Source organism: Monodon monoceros, unplaced genomic scaffold, assembly GCF_005190385.1.
Source record: "Monodon monoceros isolate NGI ecotype Baffin Bay Population unplaced genomic scaffold, NGI_Narwhal_1 Super_Scaffold_16, whole genome shotgun sequence".
Lineage (NCBI taxonomy): Eukaryota > Metazoa > Chordata > Mammalia > Artiodactyla > Monodontidae > Monodon > Monodon monoceros.
The window spans coordinates 67154902-67176878 of NW_021703772.1; the positions used below are offsets into that span (position 1 = coordinate 67154902).

General features: G+C 37.2%; 1 protein-coding gene across 4 annotated transcripts in view; it reads left to right on the forward strand.

Annotated features, from left to right (window-relative positions):
- GRB14 (growth factor receptor bound protein 14) overlaps nt 1-21977 on the forward strand; it is a 125306-nt gene that overhangs the window by 83788 nt on the left and 19541 nt on the right. For 3 of the 4 annotated variants that reach the window (XM_029225876.1, XM_029225878.1, XM_029225877.1), the window contains 3 exons: nt 14578-14699; nt 16569-16643; nt 20712-20849. In XM_029225876.1, the coding sequence (XP_029081709.1) occupies nt 14578-14699; nt 16569-16643; nt 20712-20849 (335 nt within the window). The remainder of the gene's footprint in view (nt 1-14577; nt 14700-16568; nt 16644-20711; nt 20850-21977) is intronic. The other variant, XM_029225879.1, reaches the window with a different exon arrangement.

Below are 21977 nucleotides of genomic sequence, written 5' to 3' on the forward strand. Positions count from 1 at the left end.
ATTTTCTATAATGGAAATGTATTATTTTAGTAATCAGGGGAAAAAAAGAAATAAACACAATTTTTAAAACTTATTAAGAGATTTTTAAAGACTTAGTTCAGACAACTTCCTGAAGCCCCAAGTTAGATCAAGTACCCATCTTCTATACTGCTATAACATTTTCTGCAACTGTCTTAATAGTGATCATACTATTAAAACTAGTCTATAATTCCATAAGCAATGGAACTCTCTGTATATGTACATCTTTGTAACCCAGGGTCTAGGACAAATAAATGGCTTTTGAACTAAGGTATACTAAACTGTAAGTTGTTATATCAGGTAGTTCAAAGGATGGATTACAAAGTACATAGAAGGAAGAGACTTGAAAAAGAAGCCAAAGAAATCACATGCCATGCCCAGATGGAAATTTACTCTGAGTCCTTAAAGCGTTCATTGGATAACTTAGAATTCATAGAAGCTGTTTCTAAGCTCTTCAGGTATTAACAGTCAGCTTGAGATAATATATATGCAAACATTTTGTGGAAAAATAAGGCTTTCTATGAATACAAGTTGTGATCATTGAGTCTGAGTTAATATGAGGACTGTTTCACTCTGTTGAAGAATGATCCACAAGGCCTTTATACCCATCAGCTTTCATGTCAAGATTTTCCTATTATTGCACTTGGGAAGCTGAATCTGGCAGTGGCAATTTTCCAGGGAATCTTGCTGGTATTAAGTAGTTTTCTTAGGTTAAGGAAACTTTTAGAAATTGAGCCTTGCTTTATTCTTTGCTTCTCCAGTTTTTGTTTTGCTTGGTCAGAGGCTGTTCATTTTTATCTGAAAATAAGATTGACAAAATGTATGTAGTTTCTACCTAGCACAGAGAAGTACAAGGACCATTTGTCTCCTGGAGTTTCCTGTAACAAAGGTATACAAAGAATTGTTTTCTGGGTGAATTAGAGCTAAAAGCCACTTTTGTTTCTTCTCTTATCAAGTGATGAGAAGAGTAGGGACTCCAGTTTCTATTTGATCCTCACGCTGTACTTTCAGTAGATTCAGTGAAGAAATCCAGGTAGAAGGTCACAGGTGAACACTTTCCATTCTGGGAGGATTGAGGTTTTTTAAAAGACTTTGAAGTTAAATCAACAGTTTCAGAAGAAACTTCTCTCTTCTATTTTTTTTTTAAAAGAAAAAGTTTTGTGAAAATTAAATAGAAAACAGAATTATGTGTAGTTATCACTGTTCGGTAGTATTTCATTCTATTAATGTAAGACTTCACTGATCTATCAGAAACAAAAATAAAACTTAAAGTGATATGAAGCTTTCGTTGTTGTTTTAAGAAAGCTTTTTTTTCACTCTTTTTGAAGGCTTTTTTTCTTTTTTTCCTCCGTTTTGGTTGCTGTCTTGAAGTGACTTAAGACAGCTTCTCTCCTATTTTTCTACCTACGTAAGAGTGATATTTGATCATTGTAATAATTCACTTTACAATCCCTGAAAAATTCTTCAGAAAGCTTTTTAAATAGACTTGTATCTGTTAAATTTTAATAATACATCTTAATATAGTATTTTAGATGAATTTATGAAGTTTTAAAAGTAAGGTTTTTTAAAGAAAAATCACGTTGAATTTATTTGAATTTTACCAGGGGTCATTTCTCAAATGGTAGCTCAAAAAGTCTCTGAGTTCATTCTGGGTGACAGCTCCTAATATTGTTTTTTCAAACATTACAGCAAAAAGCCCCTAAATATAGAATTAATAATTTTTTTTGATAATTAAAAAATATAAGTTACTTAGTAGAATTACTGAGTTGGTTAAAGTCTGCTTGGTTTTAGAATGGGGCTATAGAGGAAGAGTCAAGAGAAAGTTATGGGAAGCCATCTAGACAAGGGTTTTGTTTTGTTTTGTTTTTCCTTTCTTGGGTGTTGGTGATGATGTCTTATACTACGCTTAGTCCTTGGCAAAACAAAGCTGGTCTTCAGCCACTTTTCACCTCCCTTTTAAGCATTTTTCTTTTCCTCTCAAAGTAATCCATCTAGGCATCTTATATCCTCTTGTTGAACTTTCTCCCTGTTAAGGTCTGTATTTAGTTCAATATCTGCACTTTAAAAAAACACAAATTTTGGGAATTCCCTGGTGGCGCAGTGGTTAAGAATCTGCCTGCCAATGCAGGGGACACGGGTTCGAGCCCTAGTCTGGGAAGATCCCACATGCCACGGAACAACTAAGCCCATGCGCCACAACTACAGAGCCTGTGCTCTAGAGCCCGTGAGCCACAACTACTGAAGCCCGTGCGCCTAGAGCCCGTGCTCCGCAACAAAGAGAAGCCACCACAATGAGGAGCCCGCGCACCGCAATGAGGAGTAGCCCCCACTCACTGCAACTAGAGAAAGCCTGCGTGCAGCAACGAAGACCCAATGCAGCCAAAAATAAATAAATAAATAAGCTAATTTTTAAAAAACCACAAATTTTCTGTAAGATGTGATTAGCTGATAATCAGGCTTCTTAGGGTTCTTTATTTATTTTTAAATTTTATTTTATTTATCTTTTTATAGAGCAGGTTCTTATTAGTTATCCATTTTATACATATTAGAGTATACATGTCAATCCCAATCTCCCAATTCATCAAACCACCACCACCACCTGCCACTTTCCGCACCTTGGTGTCCATATATTTGTTTTCTACATCTGTGTCTCAATTTCTGCCCTGCAAACCAATTCATCTGTACCATTTTTCTAGGTTCCACATATATGCATTAATATACAATATTTGTTTTTCTCTTTCTGACTTACTTCACTCTGTATAACAGTCTCTAGGTCCATCCACCTCAGAACAAATAACTCAATTTCGTTTCTTTTTATGGCTGAGTAATATTCCATTGTATATATGTACCACATCTCCTTTATCCATTCGTCTGTCGATAGGCATTTAGGTTGCTTCCATAACCTGGCTGTTGTAAATAGTGCTGCAGTGAACATTGGGGTGCATGTGTCTTTTTGAATTATGGTTTTCTCTGGGTATATGCCCATTAGTGGGATTGTTGGCTCATATGGTAATTCTGTTTTTAGTTTTTTAAGGAACCTCCATACTGTTCTCTGTAGTGGCTGTATCAATTTACATTCCCATCAACAGTGCAAGAGGGTTCCCTTTTCTCCACATCCTCTCCAGCATTTTTTGTTCGTAGATTTTCTGTTGATGCCCACTCTAACTGGTGTGAGCTGATACCTCATTGTAGTTTTGATTTGCATTTCTCTAATAACTAGTGATGTTGAGCAGCTTTTCATGTGCTTCTTGGCCACCTGTATGTCTTTTTTGGAGAAATGTCTATTTAGGTCTTCTGCCCATTTTTGGATTGGATGGTTTGTTTTCTTTGATATTGAGCTGCATGAGCTGTTTATATATTTTGGAGATTAATCCTTTGTCAGTCGATTCACTTGCAGATATTTTCTCCCATTCTGAGAGTTGCCTTTTCATCTTGTTTGTAGTTTCCTTTGCTTTGCAAAACTTTGAAGTTTCATTAGGTCCCATTTGTTTATTTTTGTTTTTATTTCCATTACTCTAGGAGATGGATCAAAGAGTGTTCTTCCTATGTTTTCCTCTCAGAGTTTTATAGTGTCCGGTCTTACATTTAGGTCTCTAATCCATTTTGAGTTTATTTTTGTGTATGGTGTTAGGGATTGTTCTAATTTCATTCTTTTACATGTACCTGTCCAATTTTCCCAGCACCACTTATTGAAGAGACTGTCTTTTCTCCATTGTATATCCTTGCCTCCTTTGTCATAGATTAGTTGACCATAGGTGTGTGGGTTTATCTCTGGGCTTTCTATCCTGTTCCTTTGATCTATATTTCTGTTTTTGTGCCAGTACCATAGTGTCTTGATTACTGTAGCTTTGTAGTATACTCTGAAGTCAGGGAGTCTGATTCCTCCAGCTCCATTTTTTTCCCTCAAGACTGCTTTGGCTATTCGGGGTCTTTTGTGTCTCCATACAAATTTTAAGATTTTTTGTTCTAGTTCTGTAAAAAATGCCATTGGTAATTTGATAGGGATTGCATTGAATCTGTAGATTGCTTTGGGTAATATAGTCATTTTCACAATATTGATTCTTCCAATCCAAGAACATGGTATATCTCTCCATCTGTTGTATCATCTTTAACTTCTTTCAACAGTGTCTTATAGTTTTCTGCATACATGTCTTTTGTCTCCTTAGGTAGGTTTATTCCTAGGTATTTTATTCTTTTTGTTGCAGTGGTAAATGGGCGTGTTTCCTTAATTTCTCTTTCAGGTTTTTCATCATTAGTGTATAGGAATGAAAGAGATTTCTGTGCATTAATTTTGTAGCCTGCAACCTTACCATATTCATTGATTAGTTCTAGTAAGTTTTCTGGTGGCATCTTTAGGATTCTCTATGTATAGTATCGTGTCATCTGCAAACAGTGACGGTTTTACTTCTTCTTTTCCATTTGTATTCCTTTTATTTCTTTTTATTCTCTGATTGCCATGGCTAGGACTTCCAAAACTATGTTGAATAATAGTGGCGAGAGTGGACATCCTTGTCTCGTTCCTGATCTTAGAGGAAATGCTTTCAGTTTTTCACCATTGAGAATGCTGTTTGCTGTGGGTTTGTCGTATATGGCCTTTATTATGTTGAGGTAGGTTCCCTCTATGCCCACTTTCTGGAGAGTTTTTATCATAAATGGGTGTTGAATTTTGTCAAAAGCTTTTTCTGCATCTATTGAGATGATCATATGGTTTTTATTCTTCAATTTGTTAATATGGTGTATCACATTGATTGATTTGCATATACTGAAGAATCCTTGTATCCCTGGGATAAATCCCACTTGATCATGGTGGATGATCCTTTTTTTTTTTTTTTTCAGTACGCGGGCCTCTCACTGTTGTGGCCTCTCCCATTGCGGAGCACAGGCTCTGGATGCGCAGGCTCAGCAGCCATGGCTCACGGGCCCAGCCGCTCCGCGGCATGTGGGATCTTCCCGGACCAGGGCACGAACCCGTGTCCCCTGCATCGGCAGGCAGACTCTCAACCACTGCACCACCAGGGAAGCCCAATGATCCTTTTAATGGGTTGTTGGATTCTGTTTGCTAGTATTTTGTTAAGGATTTTTGCATGTATATTCATCAGTGATATTGGTCTGTAATTTTCTTTTTTTGTTGTATCTTTGTCTGGTTTTGGTATCAGGGTGATGGTGGCCTATAGAATGAGTTTGGGAGTGTCCTTCCTCTGCAATTTTTTGGAAGAGTTTGAGAAGGATTGGTATTAGTTCTTCTCTAAATGTTTCATAGAATTCACCTGTGAAGTCATCTGTCCTGGACTTTTGTTTGTTGGAAGATTTTTAATCACAGTTTCAATTTCATTAATCGTGATTGGTCTGTTCATATTTTCTATTCCTGGTCCAGTCTTGGAAGGTTATACCTTTCTAAGAATTCGTCCATTTCTTCCAGGTTGTCCATTTTATTGGCATAGACTTTCTTGTAGTAGTCTCTTAGAATGCTTTGTATTTTTGCTGTGTCTGTTGTAACTTCTTGTTCATTTCTAATTTTATTGATTTGAGTTCTCTCCCTCTTTTTCTTGATGAGTCTGGCTAATGGTTTATCGATTTTGATTATCTTCTCAAAGAACCAGCTTTTAGTTTTATTTATCTTTGCTATTGTTTTCTTTGTTTCTATTTCATTTATTTCCTCTCTGATCTTTATGATTTCTTTCCTTCTACTACCTTTGGGTTTTGTTTGTTCTTCTTTCTCTAGTTGCTTTAGGTGTAAGGTTAGATTGTTTGAGATTTTTCTTGTTTCTTGAGGTAGGCTTGTATTGCCATAAACTTTCCTCTTAGAACTGCTTTTGTTGCTCCACATAGGTTTTGGATCATCGTGTTTTCATTGTCATTTGTCTCTAGGTATTTTTTGATTTCCTCTTTGATTTGTTCAGTGATCTCTTGGTTATTTAGTAAAGTACTGTCTAGCCTCTGTGTGTTTGTGTTTTTTACGTTTTTTTCCCTGTAATTGATTTCTAATCTCATAGCGTTGTGGTCAGAAAAGATGCTTGATATGATTTCAGTTTTCTTAAATTTACTGAGCTTGATTTGTGACCCAAGATGTGATCTGTACTGGAGAATGTTCCATGCACACTTGAGAAGAAAGTGTAATCTTCTGTTTTTGCATGGAATGTCCTAAAAATATCAATTAAATCTATCTGGTCTATTGTGTCATTTACAGCTTGTGTTTCCTTAGTAATTTTCTGTTTGGATGATCTGTCCATTGGTGTAAGTGAGGTGTTAAAATCCTCCACTATTATTGCGTTACTGTCGATTTCCTCTTTTATACCTGTTCGCAGTTGCCTTATGTATTGAGGTGCTCCCATGCTGGGTGCATATATGTTTATAATTGTTATATCTCTGTCTTGGATTGATCCCTTGATCATTATGTAGTGTCCTTCCTTGTCTCTTGTAACATTAAAAGTCTATTTTATCTGATATGAGTATTACTACTCCAGCTTTCTTTTGATTTCCATTTGCATGGAATATCTTTTTCCATCCCCTCACTTTCAGTCTGTATGTGTCCCTCGATCTGAAGTGGGTTTCTTGTAGACAGCATATATATGGGTCTTGTTTTTGTATCCATTCAGCAAGCCTGTGACTTTTGGTTGGAGCATTTAATTCATTCACGTTTAAGGTAATTATCGATATGTATGTTCCTATGACCATTTTCTTAATTGTTTTGGGTTTGTTTTTGTAGGTCCTTTTTTTCTCTTGTGTTTCCCACTTAGAGAAGTTCCTGTAGCATTTGTTGTAGAGCTGGTTTGGTGGTGCTGAATTCTCTTAGCTTTTGCTTGTCTGTAAAGCTTTTGATTTCTCCATCGTGTCTGAACGAGATCGTTGCTGGGTAAAGTAATCTTGGTTGTAGGCTCTTCCCTTTCATCACTTTAAATATGTCATGCCACTCCCTTCTGGGTTGCAGAGTTTCTGCTGAGAAATCAGCTGGTAACCTTATGGGAGTTCCCTTGTATGTTATTTGTCATTTTTCCCTTGCTGCTTTCAATAATTTTTCTTTGTCTTTAATTTTTGGCAGTTTTATTACTATGTGTCTTGGCATGTTTCTCCTTGGGTTTATCCTGTATGGGACTCTCTGTGCTTCCTGGACTTGGGTGGCTATTTCCTTTCCCATGTTAGGGAAGTTTTCGACTATAATCTCTTCAAATATTTTCTTGGGTCCTTTCTCTCTCTCTTCTCCTTCTGGGACCCCTGTTGTGCGAATATTGGTGTGTTTAATGTTGCCCCAGAGGTCTCTTAGGCTGTCTTTATTTCTTTTCATTCTTTTTTCTTTATTCTGTTCCGCAGCAGTGAATTCCACCATTCTGTCTTCCAGGTCACTTATCCATTCTTCTGCCTCAGTTATTCTGCGTTGATTCCTTCTAGTGTATTTTTCTTTTCAGTTATTGTATTGTTCATCTCTGTTTGTTTGTTCTTTAGTTCTTCTAGGTCTTTGTTAAACATTTCTTGCATCTTCTTGATCTTTGGCTCCATTCTTTTTCTGAGGTCCTGGATCATCTTCACTATCATTATTCTTAATTCTTTTTCTGGAAAGTTGCCTATCTCCACTTCATTTAGTTGTTTTTCTGGTGTTGTATCTTGTTCCTTCATCTGGTACATAGCCCTCTGCCTTTTCATGTTGTCTGTCTTTCTGTGAATGTGGTTTTTGTTCCACAGGCTGCAGGATTGTAGTTCTTCTTCCTTCTGCTGTCTGCCCTCTGGTGGATGAGGCTATATGTAAGAGGCTTGTGCCGGTTTCCTGATGGTGGTGGGTAGAGCTGGCTGTTGCCCTGGTGGGCAGAGCTCACTAAAATTTTAATCTGCTTGTCTGCTGATGGGTGGGGCTGGGTTCCCTCCCTTTTGTTTGTTTGGCCTGAGGCGACCCAACACTGGAGCCTACCTGGGATCTTTGGAGGGGCTAATGGCGGACTCTGGGAGGGCTCACGCCAAGGAGTACTTCCCAGAACTTCTGCTGCAAGTGTCCTTGTCCCCACGGTGAGACACAGCCACCCCTGCTTCTACAGGAGACCCTCCAACACTAGCTGGTAGGTTTGGTTCACTCTCCTGTTGGGTCACTGCTCTTTCCCCTGGGTCCCGACGTGCACACTACTTTGTGTGTGCCCTCCAAGAGTGGAGTCTCTGTTTCCCCCAGTCCTGTCGAAGTCCTGCAATCAAATCCCGCTAGCCTTCAGAGTCTGATTCTCTAGGAATTCCTCCTCCTGTTGCCGGATCCCCAGGTTGGGAAGCCTGACATGGGGCTCAGAACCTTCACTCCAGTGGGTGGACTTCTGTGGTATAAGTGCTCTCCAGTTTGTGAGTCACCACCCAGCAGTTACGGGATTTGATTTTATTGTGATTGCGCCCCTCCTCCCATCTCATTGTGGCTTCTCCTTTGTCTTTGGATGTGGGGTATCTTTTTTGGTGAGTTCCAGTGTCTTCCTGTCGATGATTGTTCAGCAGTTAGTTGTGATTCCGGTGCTCTCTCGAGAGGGAGTGAGAGCACATCCTTGTACTCTGCCATCTTGAACCAGTCTCTCTTTGGGTTATTGTAGCATTAATCCTTTAACATAATGAGACTTGGTTGGGGGATGGTATTTATGACAGAACATCTAAATGGGGATGGTGATATATAAACGTAAAAAAATTATTTAATATTTTCAAAAGCCAGATTCTATAATAAGTAAGTTGTATCTCCATTACGAGATGAGTATAAGAGGTGAAAACCTGTAGCTGCATTTGATCCTCTGGATTTTGATTTTTACATGTTTTCTGAGTTTTCAATAGAAGAGTGCCAGAAATCTTCTTTGAAGGAATGGGAAATATGTCTTTTGCTTTCCCACTTACTCTGGTTTTAGCCAGCTTTATTTGAAGACATTTTTCTGCTTAAGATTACCAGGCTATTTTCATGATGCTAGTAATTGCATTATTGAAATATTCGGTGTTATAGTTCTATGAAATTTTCTGCAAATATTGTATCCCTTATTTTTTCATTGTAGATTGGTACGCTGGGCTTTATTTGTGTGTAGCCAACAAAACCCCAACTAGACTGCTGCTTTTTTTGTGACTACACATATTACACTAGTTTTTTTGTGACACATTTGTCATAGCTGTTCAAATGCAGCTTGGTTTTTCCATTCTTTGTTTTATTTTCTTTTTTGATGTAATCCAAATTCAAATGATTTATGTTACTTTCATGTGAGGTTAAGATTGATAATAATTTGAAATATTGCCTGTTAAATTCTTTCCCCTTACACTCAAAATGTGGTGGTTTGTTTTCAATTAATTAGCAAATAGTTATCGAACACATTTCAAGATAAAAGAATTTGAGGCAATCAAATTTTGAGAACTGAGGAATGTGGAAGAGATTTGAGCTGATACAGAAAGAATGAGTAGGATATACACAGAGGATGCCCTTCCAGTGGGAACTGTAGTGAAGGCAGAGGCAGTGCTGTGCAGAGGAAGGAGCAGAGACTTGGGGTCAGACATGTGGCAGGCATTCAAACCCTGAGACGTTTGCTATCTGTAAAATGGAAATAGAATTTGCTCTTTAGGTTATCCTCTTAGTTTCCTAAGGCTGCTGTAACAAATTACTGCTAGCTTAAACCAATAGAAATGTCATCTTTTAACAGTTCTGGAGGTGAGAAGCCCAAAATTAATTTCACTGGGCTGAAATCAAGGTGTTGGCAGGGCCACACTCCTTCCAGGGGCTTTATGGGGAGGCTGTTCCTTTCCTCTTTCAGCTTCTGGTGGCTGCCATTATTCCTTGGCTTGTGGTCACATCATTTGAGTCTCTGCCTCTGGTCACATTGCCCTTTCCTCTTATTTCTCTGTCGGATCTCCTTCTGTCTCCTAAAAGCATACTTGTGTTTGGATTTAGGGCCAACCTTTGTAATCCTGGATAATCTCCTCATCTTAATATCTTTCAGTTAATGACATCTGCAAATGCTTTGCCATATAAGGTAACATTTAGATTCCAGAGATTAGGACCTGATGTCTTTGGGGCCATATTCAGCTTACTTCAGATGCTATAAGAATTAAATACAGTAATGACAAAGGTCTCAGATTGAGATATGCAGAGATGTAGCTTCCTTTATTTCTATAACTTGAATTAATTTCTAACTCTGAGTCTCCTGACCTCTTAATGGCAGACAGTTTAATCTTCTGTTACTGGCTTGCTTTATGGATTGTTATAGTCTTGTTGGGGTAAATAATCAATTCAGGTTATATAAATGAGTTACATACAGGTTTAAGATACACTCAGTTGAAGGTTAAGACCTAGTTTCACTCTTGCAACACTCTGGTGGGGCATTTACGTCCCAGGAAGGGTATTTGTCTAACTTCTATCCAACTCTTCTCTTCGTGTTCTAGAAACTCTTATTTCTCTCAAGCTTATTGCCTGTATCATAAAGCCCTCTAAATTCATGGTCTTCTTTTAGCCCTTCCACACTTCTTCTGGAGAACTTGGTTCTGCAGTGCTCTTTCCTCATACTTGGATGCTATGGACTCATCTTCCTCAGCATTGCACTTAGCTATTGCTTTTCCGCCATGTTAGATGCAGGGCTTCTACTTGAGGGTAGAAGCCTCCTAAGGCTACTCTTTGGTTTGAACCACACACCACCATTAAACTTACCTGGGATTTTATTAGCATCAACTGCTCATCCTGAAAGGGTCCTAGTTCCAGAAGGGGCAGGATGTAGGGTCACTGTGACCTAAACCATCCAGTTACTATCTAGCCTCCTCTCAGGCTCCACTCCACCCTTTCCTCCACTAACCCCTTAATTCCAGATCCTTTCCCAGAGGACAGAGGGTGCATCCCTGTATGAGTCAGTGGAGGATTGGCTGGCCATTATTCTCCCCAAGTGATCATATTTGTCAAAGATGGATAAAGTCTAATTTGAAGCTCAAAAGTAAAGAAAGTGCATCTCTGTCATTTTTTCCTCTCTGTATAGTTTATCTTCAGGGCAGAACATGTGCTGTTTCCTTAGTGGTAGAGATAGGTGATGGGTACAGTGAAACACAGGTTGGTAAAACAAATAAGCAGACATATTGCTTAATACCTTGCAATTTTCTCCCACTGTGGTTGCAATAAATACAGATACAGTGAGTAGCACATAGTATATTTAATAATGTGAACCTATGCTTCATAAGGTTGAAAATATCAGTTGGGGTTGTGTGAGAAGTAAACAAAAGTAAGGATAATAAAGATTGTTAGGGATGCAACTTCCCACTCGATATCTCGGTGACTGCTGGATCTCCCTGCAAACTGCTTCTCTTACAGTCTTCTTAGCTCATTAATGGCAGTAGTCCTTCCAAATGCTTAAGCCAAGAATCTTGGTGTCTTCCTTCACTGCCCCCTCTCTTTCACTCCACATCCAATTTGTCAACAAATCCTGTTGGCTCTACCTTCAGAATACATACACGCAGATTCTGTCTACTTCTTACATGCTGCCATTCTCATCCAGGCCACATCATCTCCCCTTGTTAATTGCAATATTCTGCTAGATGGTCTTCCTGTTTCTACCCTTAAGCCTTTTGAAATCAGTTATCCACTCAGCATCCAGTGTGATCCAATGAAAACGTAAGTCAGCTCATAGTAGTCTTATGTTCAAAATGGATTCCTTTCCCTTGTGCCCTCCTTTTTCCCTCCTCCCTGATCCATTTTTCTCTGTAGTGTTTATTGCCACCTTTTAAGGTTTACATGATTTATTGTCCCTGTCTTCCCATTAGAATTGAAGCTCCATGAGGCAATGACTTCTGTCTTGTTCACTACAAAATTCCAAGCCCCACAATGACTGTCTGACACATGGTAGGCCTTCAATAAATATTTGTCAAATGGACAGATGAATGAATAAGTTAAAACTGCCAGACTATATGGATTTATCTCATAACAAGTAGGAAGTGGACAAGTTTTTGAGTGGGGGTCACATTGATACAAATGTTTTATGAGGTTTCCTGTGATATCAGGGTCCAGGTTGGATTGGAAGAATGAGAAAAACAGAGGTTTGGAGATTAGTTAGGAAAAAGTGAAGGTCTAAATGGGAATGGTGATAGTGGGAATGGGTTGGGGGGTGTTGGGTGTGTGAGAGACACTTGGACAAAGTGTCTGATATCTGGGGTAACAACTGGAGGATATTGGAGTGGACATAGAGAAAGTTGTAATGGACGTTGGAAAATTTAGGAAAAAGCAGTTTGAGAGAGAAAAAGGAAGATACTTTGTTTCATTTTTTTACATTTTTTACAAATTTTGGTAGAATGCATGTAACATAAAATTTACCATTTCATTCATTTTACGGGTAAAGCTCACTGGCATTATGTACATTTATTTATATTTATATTGTTGTACAACCATCACCCCCATCCACCTCTAGAACATTTTTATCTTCTCATACTGAAACCCTGAACCCATTAAACAATAACTCCTCATTCTTCCCACACCCCGGTCCTTGACAACCACCATTCTACTTTGTGTCTCTATGAATTTGTCTGCTCTAGGTACCTCATGTAAATGGAATCATATAATGTTTTTTCTTTTGTGTCTGTCTTATTTTACACAGTATAATATCTTTAAGGTTCATCCATGTTGTAACATGTGTCAGAATTTCATTCCTTTTTAAGGCTAAATATTCCACGGAATGTCTTTACTACATTTTGTTTATCCATTCATTTGTTGATGGACATTAGGATGTTTTTACTTTCTGGCTATTGTGAATGATGCTACAATGGACATTGATGTACAAGTATCTGTTCCAGTCCCTGCTTTAACTTCTTTTGGTTATGAACTCAGAAGTGGAATTGCTGGAATTGTTTAATATTTGGAGGGACCACCATACTGAACTTTGGTTTTAGACAGATTATGTTTGAAGTGGTGGAAAGTCTAGCAGTTAGGATTGGAGTGCTAGTGAAAGCAACTGTAGCTGGAGATTTCACTTCAGGGAACTTGACAGACATAATGGCTGAAGAGGGGAGAGTTAATTAGTTGAGAGAAGAGAAAAAAAGAGTCCAGCCAAGGACTGCATCTTAGGTGGGAGAAGGAGCTACCAGAGCTAGTCAATGAGACCGAAAAAGAGCAATCTGAATTAGGAACAGAACCTGGGAGTGCTGATACACACTTAGCTCCAACTCATTCTTATTCATATATTCATTCAGCACTCTTAGAAGAACTCCCTTTCAGATGAATAAGCTTCTATTTAAGTGTGACATTACTTTCAAGGGTTTGGGCGCTGCAGGTCACAGATTACTCCTGAGTGTTGAATTTCTGAGACATAGGTACTTTTCAAAAAGGTCCTAGAAGCACCTAAAAAAGCAGGGGATTTCTATATTTCTTGTTTGGCTGTTCTCCATTTCTTATTTTGCATTAATAATTTCACAGTCACTTTTCTTTAACCTTTTATTGAAGTATGACATACCTTAACATAAGTGAACAAAGGTGGACAACTTGGTGAATTCTCAGATATTGTTTCTACCTGAGTATCCAACACCCAGATTAAAAAACAGAATATTTCTCACCCCCAGTGGTTCCCTCATGCCCCTGCTCACTCACCCACTATCCCTATTATCTTGATTTCTAACACCATAGATTTATTGTATCTGTGTTGAACTTATATAAGTGGAATCATGTAGTATGTACTCTTTGTGTCTGACTTCTTTCATTTAGTATTATGTTTGTGGAATTCATCCATGAAGTTGTGTTTTATTGTAGTATATATTCCATTGTGTCCTTTACACAGTTTATATATTCATTCTCACGTTGATAGGCATTTGGGTAGTTTCCAGTTTGGGGCTATTATGAATAGTACCGGTATGAACATCACAGTTTCTTATTAAAATAGGAAATCTGCATGGTATGTTCACCTCTTTAAAGTTGCCATTGCTTTTTTCATTTAAGTGCCTTTCCTCCTAAGTGCCTTCCCACCCTGCCTAATTATCTTCATTGGTAATACAAACTACATTTGCCTGAACACTAGTTTTGAAAGTAAAAAGTGCCACAAGAAATCAGGTTTCTTAAAAAATTGTATGTCCTTGCATTAAAATTTTCTTTTTAAAGCATTTATTTTAGTTTTTCTCAACTATCCAGATTATGTGTCTTAAACGCATAGTGAACCTGTCAAATTTTTTCAGCTCTTAATGGGATGAATTGTTCAACCGTGAGGCAAATATTTTAATTTTGGCACCATGATGAGTCGGAGAAAAAGAATCGTTCCCATATTCTTAATGCAGTTTTGTTATCAAACTTATAATTTACATAGCAATAAAAGGAGATTGAGAATTAGTAAAAAGTGCATTGTGATATTTTATGTCATTTTTCTCTTCGGGTTACAGTCTGCTTTGGTATAAAAATCAACATTACTAATTCAAAATTAATGAAAATTTTATCAATCTGATTATTCCAGAATTGAGTTGAAATTTTCTATGTTTAATAAAGATACGTACATAATATATTTTATATATTTGTATGGATATATACGTCCCTATGTTTATTTGTCTACCTACCTGTCTATCTTTCTATCCATCCATCCATCCATCTATCTGTTGACATGCTCACTGGAACATTCTTTACAGAAAGAACAATAGAAGACCACGAGCTGGTGATTGAAGTGCTATCTAACTGGGGAATGGAAGAAGAAAATAAGCTATACTTTAGAAAAAATTATGCCAAATATGAATTCTTTAAAAACCCAATGGTAAGTGAAATCCCTATTAATAGTTATAGAAAATGAATGAATTTAGTTAAATTTTATTTTATTTTACGTGAAGAAAAATATCACTATGGATAAAATACAAGTCCCTATTTGGTAAACTGTAGGTAAGAATTCTGGCCCTTTAAAATTATAGTCACACTTCTTCTTACTCTAACAATGATTAGCCAACATCATCACAGAAGTTCATATACATGGTTTTGGGGAACTACTGCTTCTTTTCCTGCTTTTTAAGAAAAAAAACTACATTTGATTTGGGGAATTATTAGATATCTCCAAGCAGGTTCCAAAATATTATGGTAACTCTTTTCACAGAATTTAGGAAATTAAATAAGAAAAATTCTAAAGGAAAAACAGATTGATGTTTGTTGGATGTGTTGAAACTTAGCCAGAAGTTTAGATTGACATGCATCTTGCTGTTCCAAACTATTTTGTTTTCAGTGCAATAATTGAGCTAAGTAGAAATGAGATAAAGACCAGTGCATTATCTAGTAACTAGTAAATACTACTTTCATTATAGTTCTTTTTAAAAGAAAGTAAATGTATGTCACATTCTAATGAAGACTAGTGATCTAGAGAAGTCAGAATAGCCTCTGGGCTCATTATTTTAAATTGTTTTTGACTCTGCAGCTGTAGCATATTTTTACACTAAGCTTTGGATAATTGGATTGAAATGATACTTTATGAAAAATATATGATACACACCATAATAGAATATTTTCAAACTCTGAAAGACCTCTTACGCTCTCTTTTATTTGAACTTATTAATAGAAACATAGTGGGATGATCTTTGACAAAGAAAATACGAGTCCTAATAAAAATTAAATAGAATTAGAATTAGAAAGGAAACTTTTTTCTTATTATGAATCTTTATGAAAAGCAAGAATTTAAAAGTCATAGTTAAAGACATAGGGTTTAGTGCTCAGTTTTAGTTTTTTTTTTTTTTTTTAATTTAAAGGCTGTAGATTCATTTTGTAGACTTAGAGTAGTGGTTCTCAACTGGGGGGTGATGTGGTAATGTCTGGAGACATTTTTGGTTGTCATACTGGGGGGATGGGGGTGCTGCTAGTGGGTGGAGGCCAGGAATGCTCTAAACGTCCTGCAATGCACAGGACAGTCCCCCCAACACAGCGTTATTAGACCAACGTTAATAGAACTACGCTTCAAAAACCCTGTCCTAAAGGAAGTATGGTGGCATATATTTTCCTAAACTTGCCTGATCATAAAAACTCCCTGGGGAAGGGGATAGTGGTTGTTAAAAATACAGGATCCAGGTCCTACCCTGACCTACTGAATCAAACACTCCAGGAAAGAGGCCTGGGAATTCCTATTTTTAAACAGCTTTCCTGGGTGAATTTTATGATTAAACAGGTTTGGAAAGATAGTGGGTGGAAAAGACTGTCATTTTAGCTCCCTGGCCCTCTAGTTTAACTCCTTGTTCCTCTACTCTATGGGCTGTGACCTTGGGTATATATATCCTTTACTTCTATGAGCCTTGACTTTATAAAATGGAGCTGATAGTCCTTCAGTACCTGCTAGAGTGGTTGCAGGACTCAGGGAAGACGTATGGGAGCTAGCACACTGTCAGCCTGAGGGCAGTGTTTGTAACTGGAGGTACATGGATCTCTGTGTATCAGCACCATCTGAGGGTGTTTGGCTAGTCTTTGGGCCCTGCTCCTACCTTCTCATTAAGATACCTGCAGGTAGAGTCAGAGACTGGCATGTTTAAAAGTGCTTTGGGTGAATTTTCAACACACTGATTTAAAGAGCTTTTGCTTTAGATGACTGTGTTGGTCATAGTTCAATCTTTCCTGGCATGGCTTTGGGATAATATAACATGTATCTTTTCGTCAGTATTTTTTTCCAGAGCATATGGTGTCTTTTGCAACTGAAACCAATGGTGAAATATCCCCCACACAGATTTTGCAGGTAAAATATATATTTTCATTAAAATATGTAAGTACTAAATAATGAAGGGAAACTGTAAGGTCCTTATTTACTTATTTATTTATTTTTCTAATTTTATAAGTAGATATACTCATTTATCTTGCATTTCCATGCTTTTTTTTTTTTTACTTCATGAGAGTTGATAATATTCTTTTTTTAAATTGAAGTATCGTTGATTTACAATGTTGTGTTAGTTTCAGGTGTACTGCAAAGTGATAAAGTTATACACACATATAGAGTTATTTTTTTTCAGATTCTTTTCCCTTATAGGTTATTACAAAATATTGAGTATAGTTCTTTTAGCTATACAGTAGGTCCTTGTTGGTTATCTATTTTATACATAGTAGTATGTATATATTAATCCCAAACTCTTAATTTATCCTCCCCCTTCCCCTTTGGTAACCATAAGTTTGTTTTCTATGTCTGTGGGTCTATTTCTGTTTTGTATATAAGTTCATTTGTATTTTTTTTCCTTAGATTCGAATATAAGTGATATCATATGATATTTGTCTTTCTCTGTCTGGCTTACTTTGCTTAGTAGGATAATCTCTAGGTCCAGCCATGTTGCTGAAAATGGCATTATTTCATTCATTTTTTATGGCTAAATAATATTCCATTGTATAAATATACTACATCTTCTTTATCCATTCATGTGTCAATGGACACTTAGGTTGCTTCCATGTCTTGGCTATTGTAAATAGTGCTGCAGTGAACACTGGGGTGCATGTGTCTTTTTCAGTTATGGTTTTCTCTGGATATATGCCCAGGAATGGGATTGCAGGATCATATGGTAGCTCTATTTTTAGTTTTCTGAGGAACCTCCATACTGTTCTCTATAGTGGCTGCACCAATTTACATTCCCACCAACAGTGTAGGAGGGTTCCTTTTTCTCCACACCCTCTCCAGCATTTATTATTTGTAGACTTTTTGATGATGGCCATTCTAACCAGTGTGAGGTGATACCTCATTGTAGCTTTGATTTTCATTTCTCTAATAATTAGTGATGTTGATTGAGCATCTTTTCATGTACCATCTGTATGTCTTCTTTGGAGAAATGTCTATTTAGTGAGGTCCATATTTATACATGTCCAGATTTTGGATGGTATGCCTTGAGTGGTTAATTTTTGCTGGAGATAAAGTTGGAAAAGAGAAGAAGAGGAAAGAAAAGAAAAGAGCACAATCTAGATAAAGAATTCTGTAAATCAATAAAGACCCCTAACTATATTATTCTTCCCAGTTTTGAACAACTGTCAAAGGATTTTAAGCATTTAAAAAATGTGTATCATGAAAGGAAACTGGCAGAATTTTCTCTGTGATGTATTTAAAGATTGTTAGTCTTCGAAAAAATCAAAATTTCCAGTAAATTATAGACATTTTACCAACATATATTTAGTGTTAACTTTTATAATAAATGCTCTCAATCCTATTTATGATAAAATATTTAGCAATTAAATGAAATATTATCTATGATGGAAACACTTGATTGGAACATGAAATAGCTGAATAAAGAATACTAGTTATGGGCTTCCCTGGTAGTGCAGTGGTTGGGAGTCTGCCTACCGATGCAGGGGACACAGGTTCGTGCCCCGGTCCGGGAGGATCCCACATGCCACGGAGCGGCTGGGCGCGTGAGCCATGGCCGCTGAGCCTGCGTGTCCAGAGCCTGTGCTCTGCAACGGGAGAGGCCACAACAGTGAGAGGCCCGTGTACCGCAAAAAAAACTAGTTATTTAATTTAAAACTTCCTTAGTTTTGCATCTATTGAGCTCATTTCTTACAAACTGGCAATGGCTGTAGGCTGTAATTTTCTTAAGACACGGGGGGGGGGGCATAGCAGCGAGAGGCCCGCGTACCGCAGAAAAAACTAGTTATTTAATTTAAAACTTCCTTAGTTTTGCATCTATTGAGCTCATTTCTTACAAACTGGCAATGGCTGTAGGCTGTAATTTTCTTAAGACATTTTCATTACAATAAAAATTTTCAGTTATTTTATATTTGATACTATACTTGTTAACAGGTTAATGGTGAGCAATGTCTTTATAATGGTTGCTGTTTGATCTAAACCCAAGGCATCCCCGAACCCACTCAATAGTCTCTGATCTTTAATGAAGAAAACTTTTAATAGTTCCAGTGTAGATATTACTTTAAATATGTTGGTATTTGAATATACTGGTAAATATATTGGGTATCACAAATTTGTTTTCTATGGGCTTTTTATTTGTAATAGGTTATATTTCATTTTTTGCTTCAAAATATTTTAGAACTATGATTATTAGCCTCAGGATTTCTCTAAAAGCTACTTATATGCTACTAGGCTGTCACAGACACCCTGCAGAATGTTAGGGTGAATGGCAGCAGCGGCAGTGCCCCAGCACCCCTCGCTCTCACGCCTCTTTATACTTTGCCTTTGGATTATGACAGGGCAGTGGATTGGAGTTTTTCTTCTGCCTCCTTTCCCAAATTCTCCTATAATTTAGTTATATTACTTTAATGTTAAATTATAAAAACAAGAAAAGTCATAGCTTTGGAATCAGATAGTCCTGCACATGCCCCTGACCTCTTCTCTCCACTGAGGCAATGTTTCCACTTTTTAAAACGTTCCTTCTTTTTCTAGTGTGACCTCTATGACTCCCTTTTTAAAATTTAATTGGTTTGGTTTAATAACTTGGAAAGCACTCAAACTAAAAAACCTACTTGCCTGCTTTGCATGTCAATTAATATCTGTGGCTCATTAAATTAAAAGTTTTTTTATTAATTTACTTAAAAAACATTATCTACTCTCAGCATTTCCCCGAATAGCCTTTTAAAACTATGTTACGTTGGTTTAGCTAATATTTTCTCTTAGTTTCAGTTTTAACATTTTGCATTCGTTTATTCATAGGGATTTCCATTTCCTTCTTTTAGTGAGACACTAATGCGTTTCCACTGTCTTATTAAGGATGCTGAGCACAGCCACTCAGAGCTATTCCTTTTCATTCTCAATTTCCTGACCAACACATGCCTGCTGTCTCAGTTAATTATCACTGGGTAACAAACTATTCGAAATCTTAATGGCTTAAGTACCCACTCATATTTTGTCAACAGTTTTGTAGGTTCGTATTTGGGAAGGCTTTAGCTGGATGGGTCTCTGAGGCAGATTGACTCCCAAAGGGATTGTGGATCTGCTTCTTCTGAGATAGCTTTTCACTACATGTGTCTGGTACTCCTTGGCCTCTCTCTCTCTCTCCACATGGTGTGTCATTTTCCAAGGCTTTTCCAGTTGCGTTGTGCTTCTCACCACATAGCCATCTTAGGGTAGTCACGTTTCTTGTATGAAAGTTAGCTTCCAAGAGTTAAGGAGTGGAAGCCATCAGGCTAGTTAAGGGACTACAGTTAGAACGGCAGCCTGTCCCTCCTGCCATATGCTATTGGTCAGAGCAGTCACAAGCCTTGCCCAGATTCAAGGGGGTGGAGAAACTTTACCTCTTTGTTCAGTGGCAGGATCACATTTGCAGAAGAGCACGTGGAATGAAAGATATTGTTGCAGTTCTCTTTGGAAAACACAACCTGCCCATACCCACCCACAACTGAGAACCATAGAGGACAAAGACATTGTTTACTTTACCTTCATCGAGGAGGTGAACTTGGCTCAATTTCTTTAATAATTGAATAATGGAAGTCCGGATCATGGTCTTACATATACCATAATGAAGTTGAAGTTGATAGGTCAATCTATAATCTCAAGGAAAATCATAGACAGGGATGAAAAGTATCAGGACTTAACTCTGTAGACAAAGTTCAGCTTTTCAAATGGACATTCAAATAGCTTGTAATTTTGGTGTTTGACTAAGTACTGATAACTTAGAATATATATTTCATGAGCATATTTTCATTTGGAACTTGCCTCAGGTTTTCACAAGACTGATTTATTTTCTGTTATATATATCGCTATTTCTGTAATGGTGTATAAGTGGTATCAATGCTGTTTGATTTTGCACATTTCTATTTGAAATATAAAACTACAATATCATTGATTCAGAAACTGTATGAGAGTGTCTGATTTTTCTTCCAGATGTTTCTGAGTTCAAGCACGTATCCTGAAATCCATGGCTTCTTACATGCAAAAGAACAGGGAAAGAAGTCCTGGAAAAAGATTTACTTCCTTTTAAGAAGATCCGGTTTATATTTTTCTACTAAAGGGACATCAAAGGTAAATTGGAATATCAGTGATGTGCTATATGAATTATATGGAAGTTGTAAGTTAAAATGGGTTTTACTTTGTTTTATTCATTATCTTATTGCATGATGTCAATAGTTGGTAATTTTTTTTAGATTCCAAACATTTGCCATAATCCATTTAAAAACTAATTATTCAGCTTTATTTCCCACTAGTTTCAATATACATCCTTTGATACCATCTGGATGCTCTTGTTTCAGTACCACATTCCTTGCCCATTTCTCCCCCTCTCTGAATCTACCCCCATTCTCCTTATCAAGGCTGGTATTTTGAGGCCCAACAGAGTTCACCTCTTTACTTTTTACCCAGGTCATACTACTGACCTTGCCCACCTCTGAACTTCTGTTGATGCAGTTAGTAACACACAGCTGAGTCTGTAACTGCTTATTAATTCCTTTGTGTGTGTTAGTTTTGTCTCCTCACCTAGATTATGAATTCCTAGAGGAAGTTATCATGTTATGATCAGCGGTGGATGTATGTGTGTGCTTGCTTATGTATACCTATGCATACAGTTACATAGACATTCCTGTGCAGATGTTCATACACACATACATAATCACTTATGAATGTAATTCCCTTAGCACTAGCACGATGTAATCTGTTTCTGTGTAGTCTAGTTGTTGCCTACTATGCCATATGCCTGTGTTTTATGTCTTGACATTTTATGCAATGCATTGATTTCCTTCAAGTAAAACTACTTTTGAGAGTTTAATTCTATGTTCATGCATCTGTTCTGTCAGTGACAACACTGTTGCTTCTTTATGGGTAATCTGTCATTTTTCTTTGGCTCTTTTTCAAATTTTATTATCATCATTGGTATTTAGTCATTTTCCTGCCATATTTCTAGGTATGTTCAAATATATTCTGCTATACATACCTTGCTTGATTCTTAACATACACATTCAATCTTCAAATTCATATTTTTCTTTTATGCTGAAAATGTTCATTATTTATTCCTCATTCTCAATATTTGGTCCTTTAAATTTTTAGTAGGATTTTCTGTCTTGGCTAGTCATGGCCCTAGGTGTCCCTTTGCTTGTGGCTGCCTAACTCCAGTCTCTGCCTCTGTCTTCACACAGCCTTCTCCTTTCTCTGTGTGTC